Raw genomic sequence first — 21,520 nt, 5'->3', positions numbered from 1 at the left:
TAATTACACACTCGGTACAGTGCAACATTCTCAGCAATATTGTACCGCGATTTGCAAGACCATTGTTCCAGAGTAACAGGAATAACCATACAATGAAGGGCAATATTTCAAACAGGACTTTCTATTAACATCCAGCTGACTTTAAGATGCCGAATAAGTTGTATGTTGACGGGCAGTTACTGTTTTCCAACGCAAACACTGTAACGTTTTGCAGATCTACTCCAGGCATCAAATGCAAAGCAACTGTGGTGTAACATGTGTATTAATTGACCAATATGAGCTCAATTGAGGAGATTAAAAAGGATTTGAGAGAGGAATAAGAACCAAGGAAAATATTGAATAAGTATAACCTGTCCTTCATCATTATGCCTGTTTAACATAACGACTCTCAACATAGGTACAGATCAGGTTAAATCCCTGAACCTCCAATTAGTCTGTTGGAACTGAAGAAGCCTTTTGGTCCAGTTGTAAAGATGTACAACTCCTGAAGATACAAAACCTGGATGACTGAGAATCTAATGTCTTTACTAAGAAAACAACCTGTTTGATCACATTTTCAACCGGTTCAGAGGACACATTTCTTCATATGGAAGATTAAAATTTAAGCAGTTCTTAAGTAAAAGTTTGTTCATATTTATGCTTGTTAATATTTCACTAAATTCCTCATGAGAGCCTGTAAATGGATTCCAATTGAAAAATAAAATTAAAAAAACACAGACATTGCTCCTGAACAAAACATTTTACAGCAAATAGTCGTGTTGTGGCTGCTGCCGAACTTTCCTACACTACGTGTGAATGCATGAGTGGTTTGGTGAAATCTCCTGTTAATCCAGTGGTGTTTATGTGCCACGCTTATACCAAGTACACACAAATACACTCACACACGCGCACACACACACAGAAAGTCCAGAGGTTCTTTTATGGCTGAAGGGCTGTTCACTCTGTCAATAAGATCCAGATGTGAGCTCAGTGGGAGAGGGGATAAAAATAGAGCGAGAGAGGTGAAGGAGACAGAAGGAGAAAGACGTAGACGGGGTCAGAAAGAAAGCAAGCGAGACCGACGTCGAAGCCATGATCTCAGTGGGTGGAAAAGATGGGGGATAAACATATAAAGGGCGAAGAGACTGATGGGGTGACCAGAAACGTGTGGACGAGACAAAAGCTTGTTTTATGGTCCCAAACTTCTTCCTTTCCTCATCCTTCTTCTTCTCCTCTCTCAAACAGAAACTAGGCCCTCTGATGTCACCACATTCCTACAGTAACACACACACCAATCCCACATACACAGTTGCCATGGACAACAATGAATACACATGGAGGTGACCATCGTTCGAGCCAAAACAAGACTGGCATAGAGTTAGTTTTAAAAAGTTCCCCCACTGTCTTTTCTGTGTTGTTGCTTTGACATGGATGGCAGTGTGTGTATGTGTGTGTCTGTGTGTGTGACTGCACGTTTGATGGTAAAAAAAAAAGCCTCCCCCAAACCCACTTCCTGCCCTGCCCTCTCAATGAAGACAATTATGGCTCCTGACAGAGGGATAACACAGAATAGCTCCTTAAAAGGCAGGATCCATGCTGTTTTCACCTCTGCACACGTTTTTCAAATTAAAAGCCAATACCGCAAGTTTTCAAATATAAAGAATATGTTTCTGAAGTCTGTATGTGAACTTGGACAGTGATAGGCTGCCAGAAAGATCACATGCTGGATTAAAAAAAGGCTTTTAGAGGATTATTCAACTGGGACTCATTTATGCTGCAACAGCCTTTCCTTTTTTTTACTGTAGAGGCACTTGTACATTTAACCTGATCAATGTCTGAAGCACTGACTGCATATAAAAATGGATATAGAGCCTGGGTCCTTAAAGGACCCAGGCTCTATGATCTATAATTATGGGCCCATTTAGAGGAAAAGAGACGATAAAGCACGATATACATTGTGGCATGATGGACAGTGATGGCTGCGTCTCGAGCGTATCTGTTGTACACACAGGCTGCGTACCTTCTGAGTCACTGCTACGTGAGGTTTTTGGTATCACTACTGTATTTACTTGAATAAAACAAGGTCAACGTACGCAACTAAATGCCAGGACTCTTCAGTATTTAGCAGTGCCTAATTGTGATAACAATAAAAACATTGTTAAGACAAATGAATGGATTCAGTCAACAGAAATGCCAGAGTGCTTTTACTTTGAAACAGGAACAAGAAGTGTTAAAAATGTAAAAAAACTAATCGTTTTCACAAATTTTCCACGACCACACGCAGCACACAGAGAAAATAGGCGAGACCCCAACTCTCTACAAGAGCAGCACATCTAATACGGGCAGTGTGGCCACTCTAGCCTGATAACATGGGCGGCAAAATTAAAGGCAAGATGTTCCGCAATGCACAAGTGCTGCTCACGCATCCAGTAGAGGCATCACACTAGTGTAGTTAGAGTAAGTTTGCAGAAGCACTCAAGTCTGACTTTATGGATGCAGAATTCCATCCTAACACGAACACGGTGTCACACTGAATGATGAAACAAAATGGCAGTCAGCCTTATTACCAGGCTGAAGAGAGGTCTCAGAAGTAAACAAGGGATTCAGAGAAGAGAAAATGAGGATATCGGAAAAAACAGAAAGTGCAAAAAGCCTAAATGAAGAAAAAAATCTCATCTGAGGACTAACAAGGACGCAAGACTCCCTTAAAACCTCATAAGAGAGTTTTTCACTTCGAGGTCAGATTGGGGGCTAATTTTAGGAGCTGGCGTCTCTAATCATGAGTGTTTTGTCTGCTCTGCTTTCATTCACAACCTTGTAGCTGTTCACTGATAGTTGTAGCGGCACTGAAATGATGAAAAATCACCAGACGTGCGAAGATAACGTGCAACAAAATGACAATGAAAGCTATAATGAGCTTGATAAATGTGTCAGGTCCACTGGCATGTGTTCCCACTTCACCTGTGATTGTTGAACTATTGGTTTTGGAGCCTGAGATGTTGCTGCGGGCTCGTTTCTTACGTCCCTACATGGTAAAAAAAACAATGCTTGTGTTGTTATTACACTGGATATCAGTGACTAAGATTTAGGCCTGGCCTGACATTTCTGCAAGAAAGTATGCTCCGGTGATGTTTAACGTGAATGGCATCTCTGTGTGAACTCTAAATAATCTCTCGTCCTTTCACAATAACATTTCATAGCCACACAATCGAAAATGCCAACTGCTGAATAAAAATGTTTGAAGGGAAGAAAAAAGTCAAGGCCTGGTTGGAAATAAGAAGCCTATTGAGGAGTGAAGAAGGACGACATTGTTTGAGGGAAAAACGGACCCGATTACCCACAACCCCTGGCTGTCACTGGGTGATGGAGCCTTTGTATGAACCCTTCACACACACACACACACACACACACACACACACACACACACACACACACACACACACACACACACACACACACAAACAATCAACAGATAATGGCAATCATCATTAACTCTCATCATTGCCATACCGTGATTACCGCTGTTATAGTTGGCTAAATGTCCACACCGCTGGATAAATGAGAGAGAGACGGCCAAGGGACAGCAGGTCAGCACATACACACACTGTCTCAGACAAAAAAAATAAATCATAATTTAAAGGGCCTGCTAGCAAAGCCTGGCAAGACACGTAACTGGAAACAGTTTACCAGTTTCAGTTTAGACATTTATTCTCTGACCAACAGGGTTTCTGCAGGTTTCAACAAGGTAAATTTAGACTTTTTAAGACCCCAAAGAAACCCTGCATAAAAGCAGTGTCAGCAATTCCGAAACCACATCTGCTAGCCAACTGAAGAGACCTTTCCTCTGCATTTTGGGTTTAATAGATTTTAGAGGCGTGAAGAGTAACAAGTATCCAGCCAAATATTGGTGAAATGTTGTGGAGCAGATTGTTTTTCTCTTGAGGAAGTCGACAATCGATACCACACCGGTGCTTATCTGAGTCTTTTCTGCCACTGAAGAACTGCAGCTCAAGACTGTGGTGAATGAAACTCTCAGCAGACCTGGGACTAGGGGTGGATCAAGGGGTGGAGCTAGGGGGGGGGGGGGCGGCAGCACCGGCCCCAGCTGAAATCTGATTGGCCCCTGGAGTGCCCCTGTCCTGTCAGCAGTCCTTAAAAAATGGTAACTTATTAACAATTATAACAATACAAAAAATATATTTTCTACGCTCTTTATGAAGTACACCATGTGCGTGAAAAAGGTACAATTTTCTAAATAAATCTGAAGATGTTTGTCTTTGCTCAAAACTATAGAGGTAACAGTAAACAAGGAATGACTTGAATGTGCACCTCACTGAATCGGGAATCGTTCATGGAAACATCTTTTTGGCCCCTGATTTAGAAGAAATCCAAATCTGCCAATGCCTGCGAAACCCATTTCAGACGGCATTGCTTCCCCCTACACTTCCAACCTGTTACACTTTTCAAAACCCCTGTTGCTACACACTGAAAACAGAAAGATTGACTACGATTTGGATAATGCAATCATACAGTCAACATACATCACTTTTAATGACAGTAATTGACAACCCCTGTGCAAGTTCCACCCTGAGACTGTTTAGCAGCTCCACAGTCTTTACATCCTTGCCCTATTGCTGCCATAGACAATTGCGATCGGTTTAAAGAAATACATAGCCAACAGTCGAGCCTCAGTCAGAGTTCCTGACATCACCTTTTTTTGACCTCATTCTGATATTTAATGTGAACACAAGCAGGTCCAGTCGCCTACGTACTCTTGTACAACAAGAGATTAGATGTGAACATTAACTGAAGCTCTTGATGAGCAATACTGTAATGTTCTTAATGTAAAGTAATGTAAAATATGTTTACATGTTTAGAACCTTAACTATCAACAAAATGTATTCTCAAACTGTGTTTTAAAAAGGTTTAGAGAGAAACACACCCTTTTAAACTCACAGCGACACTTTAACTCCTCACCACATGCAAACAATCCAAAACAAAAGCAGAGAATCATGGGAAACATGATGTGTGTCAGTGTGACTCAAGTGAAATTTATTTGCTTCTCATCTATAAATAAATATAAATAAATAAATTCGCACTGAGACCCAGTTTAGTTCACACACAGTTTATTCACTGCACTTCAACACTGTTACACTACTTTTGTCTAATCTTTGCTTTTAAAATAAATGTGAAATAAAGAATCACATGTTATAATCCAAAGAGGAACAACCACAGGTTTAAAGGTTCAACAGCCAAACAGTTGTTATATCGATGCTGATAGGCCTGTGTTTGTATGAGCTTGTTAAAAACTCGACATTTGCCAGAGACTTATAGATCGCTATCTTTCCACAAGCCACTACAGAGACATAGGGACTGACAGGACAAATTGGAAAAGAGACAGACGAGAGAAAGAGACATGGAGGGAGGGGGGCTAGAACGGACCGTTCATCTCATCAAAAATATTATTTGGCATCAAAGTTGTTGATGTTCACACACACACACACACACACACACACACAAAAACACACTCCCCTATGCTTTCCTCCTTCTCACTCTGATTCACACGTCCAAGTTTTATCAGGTTGAGGTAAGGTCAACATACTTTCAGGCTGACTCAGAGTTTTGTGAACTCATCTTGCGACAAAAATGTTTTGCGTTCAAAGGTTTTGCGGCTTCCAGGAAGATTAATCCTCTTAACGTTCACCTGTGTGGAGGCAGGAAGGGATAATAATGTGTCGCTCTTTGGGGATTTTTCGGAATTTAAAAATACAAATCAGTTAGACTCGAGAAGACTAAGTGTTCATTGGTAATTCCATCTGGCCTTTGATCAAGGATTGTTTAGAGACATTATTTTATTGCATTTATGTTTTTAATTTTATTTTATTTTATCTGTCTATTATTATAAGTAGGTGTTTCTATCCCATTATATTTCTTCTATTTATATTTTAAATATTTTATTGAAATTATAGCTTTAAAATATACCTTTATTATTATAGCTTTTAAAATGATTGTTATTAAAGCTTTGAAATATACTTTTATTATAGCTTTTAAAATCTATTTTATGATATTTCATTTTGAGTGAGTGAGCGATTCCTAACAAAAGGAAACTAAAGATCTGCAACTCAATAAATATAGTCTCTGATTTAATTAAAATGTTTTAATCTATCAAAATATCTTGATAAAATCACCGATATGTAAACTGCTGGTGTCATATAGGCACAATAATTACCACACACACAGCAAAACATATTTTTACCTTATATTAGAATTGCATTTTTTGGTTAAAATATTAAAAGTCATTGCTAAACCCTCAAACAATAGTCGCAAACTATATCGCATACACTCCACACAAAAACACCAAGGACCGACTCCACCTGCCTGTGAGGACACTTTGGCCTTCGCGGCGCTCCTCTCTCTCCTCCGCTCATCTTCCTCCTCGCCCTGCGCCTTAATCCGAGACCCCAGCAGCCACTCGGGAACGACACTCCGACTCTTCCAGCGTCTCTCATTCCCATTTTGACGAGAGTTTCTCAACTGGCAACTAGAGCATGATCCAAACCGACGGACTGATGCCATAAGACGGATGGGGGAGCGGGTGAGAGGAAGATGAGGACAAGAACGGCAAAGGGAGGAAGAAGAAGAAGCAAAATATTTCTATTGTCATGTTTCTCTGGGTGACAAACAACAAGTGAGAGAATAAGAGTGAACGGCCAAGTCGGCCCTCTGTAGAGTGTGTGTGTGTGTGTGTGTGTGTGTGTGTGTGTGTGTGTGTGTGTGTGTGTGTGTGTGTGTGTGTGTGTGTGTGTGTCTGACCACGCAGGAAACTATGCTAGGCTATACAGTCCACAAATGACACAGTTGTACCATTGTGTGAGCGATGGGGTCAGACGTTAATGAATAAGAATCAGAATAAGTTCATGACATAAGGAGAAACCCAGCATGTGCACGAACAATCCTGTGTTTGAGTATGTGTATGTCAGTGTTATGGCATTTGACTGATATTATATGACAACAATATTGCTTTTGTTCTCAAAGACCCAACAGTTTTGGATATCCAATGCATTTTTTAAACTATGTAAAATATTATGCACAGCTTTTACCATACCCATTGGCAAAATGCACACAGTCCCCGCTGTTAAATGCTGACACGCAAAACTAATGGACCTATTCAGTTTTGACCCCCGCTCAGACCTGGTATTAACAAATGCACCCTGGGCCAAGAACCGCCTACTCAGCTGACGTCCTTCACAAAGAATCCAAACTAATCTTTACGCTTCTCATTGTCCATATGTTGATTTGTTTGTGGTCACCTCCACAATGTCAACACCTACTTTGTTTACATGGATACAGATATTATGATATTAACCAGATTAAGCCAATGAGTCTTAATAAGACAATGTTGTAAACAGCATTTTCTGATTAGAACTTAACCTGAATAACAACATACTCAGCGTTAGCAAAAATGTAATTAAGAGAGGTGGAGTATTCAGATCATAGTCATATTATGTTGACATGTATACGTCTTATTCTTGGAGTTTTTACAACATCGACATACTGCTTGATGACGCATGTCCTGGGTGTAAATAAGATGGGGAAATTGTTGGATAGATGGATCGATAGATAGATTCTTGATTGTCACGGTGCATCAACACACAACGGAATTTTGTTTGGCAGCAGTCCACTTAGCATAATATACATACAAAAATTGAGATCAGGTCCCAAGTGGTCATAGGAGACACATTTCTTCACTTCTTCTATCTGGAAAGTATATTTTGGGATTTATAGTATTTTTGTGGCAGCAGATTATTTTTCATTTTCTTTTGTTTCCCCAAAACATCATCACCAACGGTAATTGTAAACGTAATGATTCCATGTATAGGACAATAATGAAGCCCCACACAAGGGGAATTGTCAACAAACTGAAACCTGGAATTCTCACATCAGACATCTCTGTGGCCACGTGGACTGCAGATGTATGACTCAGACAGAAAACTATAGGAGACCAACATGACCTGGAGAAACCCTGCCGAGGCTTCACCTTACTTTATATTTACACACACCAACAATCTTTAACAGATGACCCCGTTTCCAAAGAAGTGGAAGAACCAGGTGAGGTTGTAACTCATTCTTCATGTCGCACACAAACATGCTCACTTTCATCAAGAAGAAATCTGCATGGGCACACAAAAGAGCTGAAATAGCAGCTCTGCTAGAAAGTGCTGTTTCAGAAGAGGCTTTCCTTACATAAGCAAAGTGCTCTGTAATTACACTGGGTGGATCCGCACAGACGGGGCGAGGAGAGAGTGAGAAAGTCAGGACAGTCAGGAGGGGAGCGACTGCGACAAGAAATGAGGGTAACAGAGGGAAAAGAAGAAAGAAGAACCTGAAAAGCTGCAGTTCACACGCTTAAATCCTCAGGACTTTCCACTGCTGAGCTACAGTGCATAAAAAAAAAACAGGGTCTAACCTTTGAAGGGAAAAGTTAAAGATTGTATTATATTGCAACTGTCCCCGAGCAAGGACGAGGAGCTCCAGGGCTGTTTTCCCACAGACGCTTTACTACCACTGTGAGAAACCAGATGGAACCTTATGTTTACAATGACACTACATTTCAGCCGAGTTTATTTGCCTCAATATTAAAAACCTGGACAACACATACAAGGCCTCAGTATTAAAAACCTATCTGAGTACTGCTAAGCTAAATTGTAGGCTGGAAAAGTTAAAGGTGTAGTTTGCTACTTTGAGAAGTGCACTTATAAAGATACATATGAAGATACAGCTAGCAGGTATCTTAGCTTAGCACGGTGACAACAGAAAACAGCTAATATGTCTCAGCACAAATAAATGATTATATATGAAGGTGGAAGATATGACAACTCCCAAAATACATATACATAGCCTACAGAGGAGCATTGTACTAGAAGACGAGAACATTGTGTTTCGAATAAACTGATGGAAAGGATCAAATGTACCTTTTGTCTTTTTACCCATTTAATAATTGATTATTCAAAATATCAATCAACAGATGAATCGATAATCTAAGTTTGTATATGCTAGGAAGTTCCTGGACTATTTCTTTGTCTGTAGTTGGAAGTTAGCTTATGTAACCCACTGTAACCCTGCAGGCTGTTTCCAGTCTGTATGCTAAGCTAAGCTAACTAGCTGTAGGCACCAGCTACATTATGACCATAGCGATAGAGTTAAAAGAGTTGTGAAGCAGGAAACAATAAACTGCACTGCACTCTCCACAAATGTGAACCATAAAAACACAGTTATTTGTGGTTGGTAATCTATCAAAAGTGTCTCTAAAATCAGCTCCTCACACACAGATGCAATTCACCAGGGTTTTCTGTGTGTGTGCTTGTCTCCATAATTGTTCTATACTCTTGGGACCTTCACTACATAGGAACAGAAACCATAGCAAAAAAACACACAGCTCCAGACTACAGTCAGTCTCTCAGCACAGTGATCCATCCTTTTGAGCTTTTGGTACCAGCACAAGGTAAAATCAAAACGGTCAGAGTCTGTCAGAGTGTCAGTGTGACCTTCTGAAGCTCCAGTCCATCCCACCTCTTCCTTCTCATCTGCTGAATCCTGGTGACATTTAACCAGAACAGATCACATCCTCATCCTTTCATCTCCTCTTTCAACTTTTAGCTCACTCACCATCCCTCACTTTCTGGGCTTCACTTAATCTGTATTGACCTTTACCTGATCAAAAAACCAACCCCCTGCACCCACCCACACTATATCCTGTGTGTGATGAGTCAAAGGGGCAAGTTGCTTATTGCATAAGCTCCTTCCTTCGCTTAAAGGTTCAGTGTGTAAGATTTGGGTGGAAGGGATCTATTGGCAGAAATTGAATATAATAATCCAAGTGAGGTTTTCACTAGTCTGTTTCATCTAAATTGAAAAACTTGTTGTTTTCTTTACCCTAGAACGGGCTCTTTACATTTAAATACTTTATATTTACATCAGGAGCAGGTCCTTTCTAGGAGGTCGCCATGTTTTTTTCTGAAAGCAGCTAAAGAAAAGAGTTTGATGTTGCAGGAATTCTGATGGTTCTTTTGGACGCTCACAATTTCTGGGGCATTTCTTTTTTCTTAATTTGTTTAGAATAACAGCTCGATCAGACTGTACAGGCCTCAAGTAAATGCAACGATCAAAGAAAAATAGTCAGTTTTTCCAGTACAAGCCCACCCAGGTACATAAAACCAGAGTATTTTACCATAGATGACGTTTAATCAAGTAAGAAAACAACCAGCTCACGCAATGACTGCGACTTATGGCCAAAAAAATCTGCTGCAATAATCTTTATGTGCAGAAACATTCCAGCACATTGCCCATATGGCCAGACCACAATCAGTCACTTGATGGAGAACCATTTCCTCCCTACAATGTGTTTAAACGTTTCTCAGTCACACCTTTAGACAAAAGTTGCTTTTAGGACAAAGAATACCACAGTCACTTAAAAGTGAAACCTATACAGTAACAGCAATCCAGTCAACTGATGCAATATCTCCACATCTCTAGCTTTACATTTCCTCCACAGTATGGCTCCATGTGGGGAGGAGTGGGGCTTGTAAAAGGGAAGTAAAAGAGAAAGACTGGACAGAGGGAAAGTATTTGATTCCACGTGGGTGGCCTGATAAAACAAAGTTGGTGACAAATCTGGAAGCTGTAAACACTGGACTTTTAGACCTAATCCATTTAGAGGAGAGCACAAACTTTTTGTGTCTTTTTTCTATCTGACTTTCTTTCTCCCTCTCTACCATTAGCACTCCTGCAAAAACATCCTTTCCATAAACCTGCACTGGCTCCATCAACAGGATCAATAAAGACAAATGATTTCATATGTCTCTGAATCACCTTTTAAGATAGAAGGAAGAGTACAGCTGCCCTTTGTTCAAATCATGCAGGAAGTACATACAACCACATTAATGTCTGAGTATTCTTTTGAATTCAGACTAAACTATGTCTGCACCACTGACTGCCAGCACTAAAGATTGGCAGTGAATGACTGAACAGATTCTTGGTTTTATTAAATTTACTTTCATCATATAGCCACATTTAGGTAGGACTGTTGCTAATTTTAGACAGTATTACTTAAGCAAAAGTATTAAGTGGTTGTCTGTATAAGACAGAATGAAACACTGATGTATTTGAGAGTTTTATTGCATCAAATATTGGGGTTTTAGAGAAAAAAAACATTTATACTCTTTGAAATTAAATGCTTAAAGAAATTTGCTTTTGATACGAGTAGAGAATTCAAATGATGCTATATTAAAATGAAGCCATTAATGCATGACACACATGAGTCCCTGGGAGTCGTCAGCTCTTTTGGGAAGTTGAAGACTGTGACTGTTATGCAACAAGAGCAGAAGGAAAGACAGGCAGCATTCCTGCTGCCTGCTTAAGTGAAAAATACTTAAACAGTGAGGGGAAGCTCATTTACACGCAGACACACACTCATTCATGAGGGATTATCAGTCATCGCACAGAGGAAAAAACAATGCGTGTATCTGGTTGGACTTTTTTCAACAAACAGTACTAACAGCAGTTAGTAATAAGTTACAGCACTATTTGTTTTAACCTGTCGTTTGAGCTGATGCTGTGAAGGAGGAGCTGTTCTATATCTGAGAAGTGTTTGCACTGACAGGACAAACTGAGCTGGTGAACACTCCTTCAGGAGATGCTGCGGGAAAAGTTGAAAAAAATCAAGTGATCATTTCTTCTACTTGTTTTATGATCCGTTTGGGGTGATAACACTGAATTGTCAATTACTGTTGCTCCATGTTACTACAGTTTCTCACATAGTACATGTCTTACACCAGATTTTTCACATTTAAATTCATGCTAATATTTTTTTTTAATCCAGCAAATCTGTTCCAGCAAGAGGACCTCAACATTTGGGTAAATGTAAGCTGCTTTCAGACATGCACTGAACTCAGCACATTTTCCTGAAATTACCCAACGGGGCTGTATGTGAGAATGCAAATATCTGAGTCAGAACTTCTCTTGCCAGTCCTCTAGTAGAATGTCCCAGTGAGCCCATCTGAGATTACAGCAAGGAGATTTTTCAGGAAATTCACAGTGAGCAAGTAGATGTGTTTTTAACGCACAAAGGGATGCGTAACTGGACAAATAGCGGTTAAAAAAGAAGAGGAATACTAGTAGAAGACGCAGACAAAGATGTCAACTTGGAGAGACAATGAGATTTAAGAGCTTTTGAGGATAAGAAGCCAGTGTCGAGTGCCGTAAACAAAAACATGTGATGTCCGCAGCAGATTTCCGCAGGACATTTATATGTCATATCCTGCTTCCTGCATGCATCCCTCACCTGAATGTTCCAGACACACTGTTGTTGTGAACGCATCCTACACGAACAATCTCCTGCTGCATTCTTCATATGTGAAGGACAAAGTCCGGAAAATGTCCCGAACCAATTTTTGACTCCTGCTCTTTTCCGGAGTTCATGTCTAAGCACCTAAACATTTACACCATAGTGCAGCTGGGGAAGCAATTTTCTGTCCGAATCCGAGAGACAACTAATTGAGACAGTTGTTTTCTCAGATTACAAGTACGTGCAGGACCTTTCATTTATTTCAATATCATTTCAATATAAAAATTTGTTTGAACGCGACCCGTCGATAGGCTTGGGTCGGGTATACACACTATTATTAGCTTTAAGATTAAGAGTTTTAATCTCAATGGGACTAACCTAGTTATAAAAAGGCTAATAAAATCAAATAAAACATACATGCATTTACAGGATTTTGTGCCTTATGGTTCTGAATACTAAGTCCCAACATATTAAGGTATGTATTGAGATATTGATTGTACATATAAGTAGAAAGTGGTTCTCCCGTTACGTATTATTCCCTCACTCCACCTCCCTCCATCACGGTTTCATTTTGACTTGGCAGTCTGCCTTACACCAAGACCTCACTTCACTGCAATGTTCCAGAGACACAGAGAGAGACAGATTAAAAGAAGAATACGGTAACATTAAGAGGAATGCTGGGGAAATAGTATAAGACAGACAAACGGAGATGGGGTGAATGTATGTGGTAGAAATGCAAATTACAGACTGTGACTGATGAAACATCTGGACAAGCAAGGGAGACAAGAAGCAGATGAGAAAAAATGATAAATGGGAAATAAAGAATCAATGAGATGTTTTAATGTCAGAAAATAGGAAGTGCATTGTGGGTAAAATAGGCCAAACTCCAGTCTCCAAAAAAGGAAACGTTCCTTTTCTCTCACCTTCTTTCTTCTTTTATCCCTTCATTACTTTCTCAGAACTGGTCTTTGCTCCATTTCAGCTTCGCACAATTGTTATTACATTCAGTCCAACTCTCTCACTCACACACACACACACACACACACACACACACACACACACACACACACACACACACACACACACACACACACACACACACACACACACACACACACACACACACACACACACACACACACACACACACACACACACCTGCTCTAAATACAGCATGTTGGCAAAACTCTGGGGTCCAAATGTTTCAACAAGGCACTGATATATTCCAGACCAATAATATGCACACACACAAATAGAGGAAACCAGTTTATAATACACACACATGCAGACGGGACACAAATTTACACACACCCAACACAATGGAGTGCACGGACACACACGCCAGCCGGTACTGCTGGACATCATCAAACACTTCAGTAACCACAACAACTTCCTATTTCCCTAAACTCATTTCCTGCCTGGCGGGGTCATTCACCAGCTACTGCTGCTGTCCCCACAGAAACAAGTAAGGAGCAAGGGAGTAAAACAATCGACAGCTAAGGAATACCAATGGGTATAAAAATGTATATCAAGGGGCAACATAGCAGCTTAGTGAGAGCAGGTCAGACTCAAGGAGCAACAGGGGTTAAAAAGGAAATACATATGCACCATATGTCCTCCATACCTGAACGGAGGGATTCCAGGGCTGTAAAATGGTCACTGACATTTTATAATGAAACCACAGTCCTGGATGTTATGCTATATTAACTTCGGGTCTCCAGTAGAGTCTGTGTGTGTGCACGAGGGGTGATCTTAAGGATAGGTATCGTCTGGCAATGTATGACAAAGTCCACAGAGGGGAACTTTGACTATAGGGCCTGAATAGAGACGGGGTTGGATTACAGAATGAGCATATCAGGCCAGAGGAGACACTCGGTCATCATCGGCAAAATATACCAGAAACACAAGATGACCAAACGGAGACAAAAAAAAAAAAACCCCACAGAGATACGCAAAAGTACCACAAAGAGATGTAAAACAACCTCAAAGAGATACAAGATTTTGTGTCTTTCAGTCTGAGGGTATTACTCTTATGTAGGTGGGGTGATGGGGGACCTTTTTCATGTCTGTGCCCGGCGGCCCTTTGTGAGCCCCTTGAGACTCACGTGGACAGACACATTAAATTCCCGCTGCCCTGCAATATCATTACACAAGTCAAAGAACAAACCTCAGAAACTACAGCGTGGGCCTTTATCTATATTGAGTGTTTTACACAAGTTTAGTTTGATCATGATAATTCTTATTCTAACTGTTATACTTATCATGATATTGATTGTTGATCACAGCCATATCAGTTAACTTTTCTACTGTTATATAACAACCAGTAAAGGCCTCCCAATGTTTGAGCAAATATAGAATCACACACGCACGCACACACACACCCAAAACACACATGCACTGTTTGGATGAACTGTTTATTATAACCCCTCTCTTTAATCCTGGCCGGAGACAATTGATATTGAAAGAAACAAATAAATGAAAACAGACATACATGCAGCGGGCCTAGTCTTCTCCTTAATGCCCTTTGTCTGAGATTTGTTTAATCCAACTTATAACATCCTCTGATGTTTGTTTAACACTGGTCAGCCTTTAATGGCTTCTGTATTGTAGTACTGCTCCCAAATGCACTCTGAAACTAAGCATGAGTCCTGATTCACAGCACTTCAGAGGAGCACAGACACAGACATGAATTGGTGTTGGAAACCATAAGAGCAAATCCAGTGTCAAATGTGCATGACAACATCAAGGAATGTTTTAAAACAACTCCAAAGCACATCAACTTTCGGTATCTTCTAATATGATCCTGTCTTCTAAAAATCCACTTTCACTATTTTAATAAATACAAAGAAATTTAAAAAACGGAGAACACTTGGCCCCCTTTCTTTCTCACTCAAATACAAACATTTAAATTTGACAGAAGCATTAGTTCTTTGAATTCAACAACATTCGATTTGTGTGGAATAGTTTTCTGTCGAAGCCATCAATAACATCAAAAGAACAGTTAATTAATTTGGTGGTGAATTATCAGAACTCTAAAGACACCATGCAACAACATAGCATTGAACACACCACACTCTCAGTCAAACATGACACTGATAAGGTAAAAGGACAGAAAAAAATCTGAACTCACCACTCTGGGCTTGGACCTCTGTGCAGTCGGCATGGATGCGGCCTCCTCTGTGCCCTTCTTCTTAGTCCTAGCTTCTGTAATTCCACTTGTGCTGGTCTCGCTGGGCCCCTCTGAAGCCGACACATCTTCAGCTCCATCTCTGGGCACTGGAAGAGGCACTGGAAGAGGCCCTGGGCCCTCAGTGTCTCTCTCAGAAGTGCTTAGTTCAAGAATATACTTCTGAGTCACAGCTTCCAGAGAGGGGGCCTCATCTCCTGGAGGTTTACTTAACATTGGAGCCTCTGCAGTGGGTTGGAGAGTGAGGCAGTCCACTTCCTTCAGTGGCTGGAGTTGTGGAGGTGGGGAGATGGGGATAAAGGTTGACGGTTCGCTGGCATGGCGGACATGCTTGGGTCTGGTTTTTGGTTTGGATTGCAGTAAGGGAGGGGGGAGAGGAGGGGTGAGGTCAGTTTGGTCACTCTGATACTCCTGCCCCTCTGAGCCCTGTTCTGGGGGCTCAAAGGGGTCCTCATGAGGGAAAAAGTGAGCCAGCCGGTTTGGACGCTTTCTGGAGGGCCGGCGAATCATTCTCGGTGGCAAAACTTCAGCAAGCTGGAGGTCAAAGTTAAACTTGCTCAACTCTTCTTCTTTCTCCTCTCCACCTTGGTCTATGACATCATTATCTTCATCGCCATGGTTATCAGTGTGGGGAAGGCACTCTGACTGAGATCGAGCCTTCTTGACTTGATTAGTGCTGTTTGTGTGGTGATGCGGCTCTGTTAGCAATGTCTGTTCAGGTTGCGCTTCTGGCTCCCACAGTTCCCCTCTCTGCTCACTCAGGATCGGCTCACTGCTGGAAGGTGGGATCTGGCCAGGTTGATCCAGCTCACTGATTGGCTGAGTTCTGCCGGACTGACCTTTACATTGAGGGTCATTATGGGTGAGTAAAGGGGCATCACTGCGGCGACTGGGATCACTGAATGACTTCTTCTTGGGAGCTTTGCCATTGCCATGGTCATCTGTCATCAGTCTGTCCATTGCACCTGGTTCAGATACAATGCTCCTTATCACCCCACTGTAATCATGAACGCCATCATCCCGGAGCCCGCCATCGCTGTAAACTGACAAGTCACTTGCCACACTACCCTTGTATTCTGACAAGGTGGCCACAGCAGAGTCCTCAGATACCCCTCCTCCTCCTTTGACCGACAGGGATCCTAACAGGTTGCTGTCTACAGAGGAAAATGTGTTATTCCCTTCTTCTGCCACAGAACAGCATCGCTGAGGCATGGGGTCACTTAGAGAGCGGTAGACTGTGGTATCCCCATTTCCAACAGCTCCTGTTGTTGACTCAGCATTACTCCCATTACTGGAATCAGACCCTGTGTTGTTATTACCAGAAGGGGAGAACTTGCGCCTTCGACGAACAGCACTTGGGGTCGCAGGGGCTTCATGTCCTCCTCCTACGGTAGTAGCTGACCCCTGCAACGCTACATTAGTGGTGTTAATCTCCTCACTGGTAGCGTTGACAGTGTTGATACCAGCAGTAGAGCTCATGTCCATGATAATGCAGTCACTCTCAGCCATACGGGCAAAAAGAGGCAAGGAGGGAGGTGCACCGACTTCATTCACAAGATTTGTACAACTCACCCTGTTCTCTGTCATTTCTTCCCTCTCCTGCTTAAAGCATTCCACCTCATGGAGAGCCGACTGCTTCCATACAGTGACAGGTTGCCCTAGTACATCCCTAGGTATCCGAGACCCCAAATTAACCCCTGCTGACCCCAGGAATGACCTCTCGGAGGAGTCACCAGGGCACACCTCTGGCTCTGTCACAATCCCTTCATCTGTTAAACTAGACTCATGGCCTGAGAGTTCATCCAAAGAGCGGTTGTAGAACATGCTTTCCTCCGAGTCGCCCTTTAGTAAGGCTCTCTCTGTCTCTCTGCTCTGTCTCTTAATTTCCTCCCCGTACTCTGTGCCCCTGCTGTTTAGTTTTTCTAACTGCACATTTTGTCCATCCCTCTCAGTCCTCTCCCTCTCCCTGTTCTCTCTCTCCCTCCCATGTTTATCCCTGTCTTTTGTGTTCTTAAACTCAGCCTCTTGATCTGCCCTTGCCTCATCCTGAACACTCTCGCCTGTTTTTACCTTCGCCTCATTTGTTTTTGTGACCTGGAAACATTCATCCTTCAAATCTTCATCAGTTCTCCTTACATCTACATCATCCTCTTCTTCTTCCCTAGTACTCATCTGGCAGATGTCTCGGATGACTTGCCTAGCTTCTTGCACATACCTCTCCTGCAATGGAGTTGGCATGACTTCCTCATTATCATCATCAAATCCATAATCTCTCATTCTTTGTCCTCTCCCACCCCTGAAATCCCCCCCATCACTTTCTACTTCTCTGTCTGACACGGAAACCGTCCCTCCATCTTTCTCTCCATCCAAGTCAAGCTGCTGCTCAGAGGAACTCCTCTTCGCAGTACCACCTCTCAAGTAACACTTTTCAGCTGTGGTTGGTTTGTCTGAATAGGTGAAAGATTTTGCACGTCTTAGGGTGGCGGTCAGGTCTTTCAGTGATGGGCGGCGGCCAGAAGGTAAAAGGGTCCCTCCTTGTGTCCTTGAGCCCATCCTGTACACTGACCCCTCCACAACACCAGATCTATCCCCTCCACTTGGTTTGCGGACCTTGAGCTCTGACAGGTCAGATTTTAGAAAACTCAGGAGAGTCATAGTTTCTGAGGTGATGTCAGGGTTGGACAAGGATATTTGGTTTTTATTATCATCATCTACCCCATCTCCACTTGTTGTCCTCTTTAATGCCTTCTGCTCACCCCCCCTAACCACTGTAGGCACCACACCTTCTCTAGCAAGTACAATAGGCGAGGGGGTCACTGTGGGCAGAATTTTGGGTCGCAATCGCAGTGGCGTATGGGAAAAGTTATCCCCATGGCCAAAGCTTGGGGAGCGAAACATGGTAAAATTCCCATGGTAAGTTTTACTCAGCATGGACAAGGATGCAGTCCTGCTACTGCTGCTTCCAACCTCACCCGCATTTAAAATCACATTTGCTTCACGGTTGGCATTGCCCTCCTCCTTCAACGTTTCAGTGCTGGAATACCGGCTGCTGCAACGTGAACCACCAGGACTGGACACAAATGGGGGGATATTGACCTTTGACACTCGTGATACAGAGGATGTCATGGGTGAGGAGATGCGCTCCCATTGCTGCACCCTGGCTCTGTTACTATGACCACTGGGCTCTCTTGTTGAGTGGCTCCGAGATAAAGTTACTGGAAATTCTCCTCCTGTGTTTTGCTGGCGCTGCCTCTCTAACTGCTCCATTGTCAAGGCCATGTCACTGTCACTGTCCTCTGATTCGCCATCATGATCTTCGTAATCATCACGGCCTGTTGCTAAAGCAGCTCCAGTGACTTTCTTCTTCTTTCTCAGCGAGCGCCGGCGCACTGCCTCTCGAACGTGGGGGCCTAAAGAACCAGGGCTGTCCTCCTCACTGCCTGAGGACCTGCCAATGCCCTTTGCACCCAACCAGCCATTTTTATTGCGGGATAAATAGCTGCCTCCTCGCTCTGTGGAACCCCTGTCTCCTCCTCTGAAGGAGAGGGATGGAGCAAGGCCAGAGGGACCACTCCAACCACCTGCTCCACCTCCTCTTCTTCTCCTGTTGTGTTCCTCCTCTTCGTCTCCAGAACTAAACCTCCAGCGGGAGCTGACGGAAGAGGCAACTCTTGCTGGGGCTCTCAGTTCAGCAGAGATAGATACAGTAGAAGAGGAGGTAATGGCTTTATCTGGAGCTGGAGCAGAGGAGGGGGAGGAAGAGGTGGGGGCTGGTGCTATAGAGGAGCTATGTGAGGAATGTAAACTATCCCTGGGCAGCCCGACCCCCTGTCTATCCCTTCTCTCCCTCACTGTCGGCTGCTGAAGAGAGTTGGAGCAGCAGGAGGTGTCTAAGCTCAACGATCTACTCCAAGACGAAGTAGCAGGGGGTTGAAGGTCAGGGTTGGGGTCAGATGTCAACCCTGGTGTCCCGGGGGTCTTACGGACTGCCTCTGTCTCAGTGCTGGGACTATGAGATCTGAATGGAGATGGGTTAATCCTACGGTAATGACTACCCCCAGCGCAACTGCGACTGCTACTGCTTTGTGAAGTATTTCTGCCAGAAACTTTGTTGTGGTGGGAACTTTGCGTCTCTATGCCAGGCTCCTCATCATTTGAGTACTGCTGTTGGTCAGCTTTGCAATTAAAGTCCATACCGCAACAATAGTTCTCCTCAGCAGTACTACCTTCTCTGCTTTGTGCTCCAACTACACATTTGTTATGCAAAGACAAACTCCTACCGTCATTAACAGAGCTGCAGGGTGAGAGCTTGTCACTTCTATCAGCGAGAGGAGCACTCTCTGTGGGGCTGAGCTCTGGTACTTGGCCCCTGCAAGCTGCCTTTAAATTCTCACCATCGTCCGCTTTGCTTTGTCTCTCATCAAAAAGTTGTCTGATTTTGGTGACACTGGGCCACTTGTCTGCGTGCAGGGGAATAAAGTCACCGTGGTGGGTGGAGGGGTAAGTTCTGTGAGATTTACAAGGTGGAGGAAGCCCTCTGCTAGTGACATCCTCCTCTTCATCAGTAATCAAAGACTTTCTGGGTTCAGAGGCACATGCATTGATCTGGGAGTAGTCTCTCTTACCAGGGCTGCTGCTGCTGTCGGTTGATACACGTGTGAAAATCCGCTTCTCTGAGTCTGATCCAGACACAGAGTCGGTGCCAGAGTGAAACTTTTGCACCTTATTGTCTGTGAGAGACTCTGCAGCAGCAGTAGAAGTTGTTGTAGTAGAAGTTGTTGTAGTAGAAGTAGTATCAATGTCCGCGAAATATCCACCACTAATGTCCTCGTGAAAAGATTTACGACACACAGACCCGTCTCTCCTGGAGCCGCTGGTCCGGGGAAGAGTGCTGGTCCCCCGCCTCACTACTACACCGTCTCCCGGCGGAGCTGTGCGCGTCCTGGCGGAGCCTCCGACGGAACTAGCTCTGCTGCTGCTGCTGAACCTCTCGGTGAGCTGGCGGATGGATGGAGAAATGGAGGAGAGAGGAGTGGAGGAGCCGCTCTTCGGGTCTGCGGTCGGGAGGCCGGCGGTGGTGGCGGCGGCGGCGGCGGTGGTGGTGGTGGCAGAGATCTTGGAAACTTTTCTCGACAGAGGCTGCTCCGGGGGGAGGGCGCCGCCAGCTGCCTCCAAAGCCCCGGGTCTGTGTGGCTGCTCCTCGCCGCTGCTCCTGGACCCCAACTTTTTAAAAGAGACGCTGCGGTACACAGCCTCATTCTTCCGCTGTCTTCCTGCCATTGTTCAGGTCTCGTCACTTTCACACACGTTTACATGTTAACCCCTCTGGTATCCCAGTATCAATCACTGTTCAGAGTCCAGGTCCATTTCCCTCCGAGTGAAAACACAACAACAAGTTCAGAGAAATAAAAACACTTGGAATCCAGTGAAACGAGGCTCCCACAGAAAGTAGGTGAGTTCTCCTGTGTTATCAACACTTACATGTTGTCGACTCCCGAAACCACATCCGTGCAAAGGAGGGAAAGTTTTTTCTTTTCTTCCTCTTTGGGCCCAAACTTTCTCAACCTGTTCACAAACACAACTTCTCCATTGTTATCACCCCCCCTGCTTGTTCTCCCACAGCCCACCGCAGGGCTCCGGCTCGGCTGCACGTCGGGCCCGGAGCCTCTCTCACTGCTGCTGCCCCCAAAACACACAAGTTCATGGGTTTCTGCATTTTCTCATGATTTCCGTGAGTTGTGTTGTGTGTGTTTTTTTTTTGTTGGTCCATGTTAATGCCTGAGATAGAAGTGGGTGGGCGGGACTATAGGGGTATAGGGGCTGTCATCATAGCCCCTGAGGGGATTGAGAGGAAAACACTTTTTCTCATTTTTGGGAGACAAACTTTGTGTAGTTCTGGGCCTTTCCCTTGTGAGAACACACACACACACACACAAAATACACATTCAAGATTCATGCACTTGATGACAAGGCAGACATCATTTCATTAACTGGCATGAAATTCTTAGTTT

The 21,520-nt window shown here is 43.3% G+C and overlaps 1 protein-coding gene across 1 annotated transcript in view; it reads right to left on the bottom strand.

Annotated features, from left to right (window-relative positions):
- LOC118105825 (rho guanine nucleotide exchange factor 17) overlaps positions 1-21,294 on the bottom strand; it is a 63,671-nt gene extending 42,377 nt beyond the window's left edge. The window contains exon 1 of the mRNA XM_035153759.2: positions 15,453-21,294. Within this exon, the coding sequence (XP_035009650.2) occupies positions 15,453-20,789 (5,337 nt within the window). The 5' untranslated portion in view covers positions 20,790-21,294. The remainder of the gene's footprint in view (positions 1-15,452) is intronic.
- Between the last annotated feature and the right edge of the window lie 226 nt (positions 21,295-21,520).

Source organism: Hippoglossus stenolepis, chromosome 4, assembly GCF_022539355.2.
Source record: "Hippoglossus stenolepis isolate QCI-W04-F060 chromosome 4, HSTE1.2, whole genome shotgun sequence".
NCBI lineage: Eukaryota > Metazoa > Chordata > Actinopteri > Pleuronectiformes > Pleuronectidae > Hippoglossus > Hippoglossus stenolepis.
Note: the sequence above shows the minus strand (reverse complement) of the source record. Positions and strands in the feature narration are given on the sequence as shown.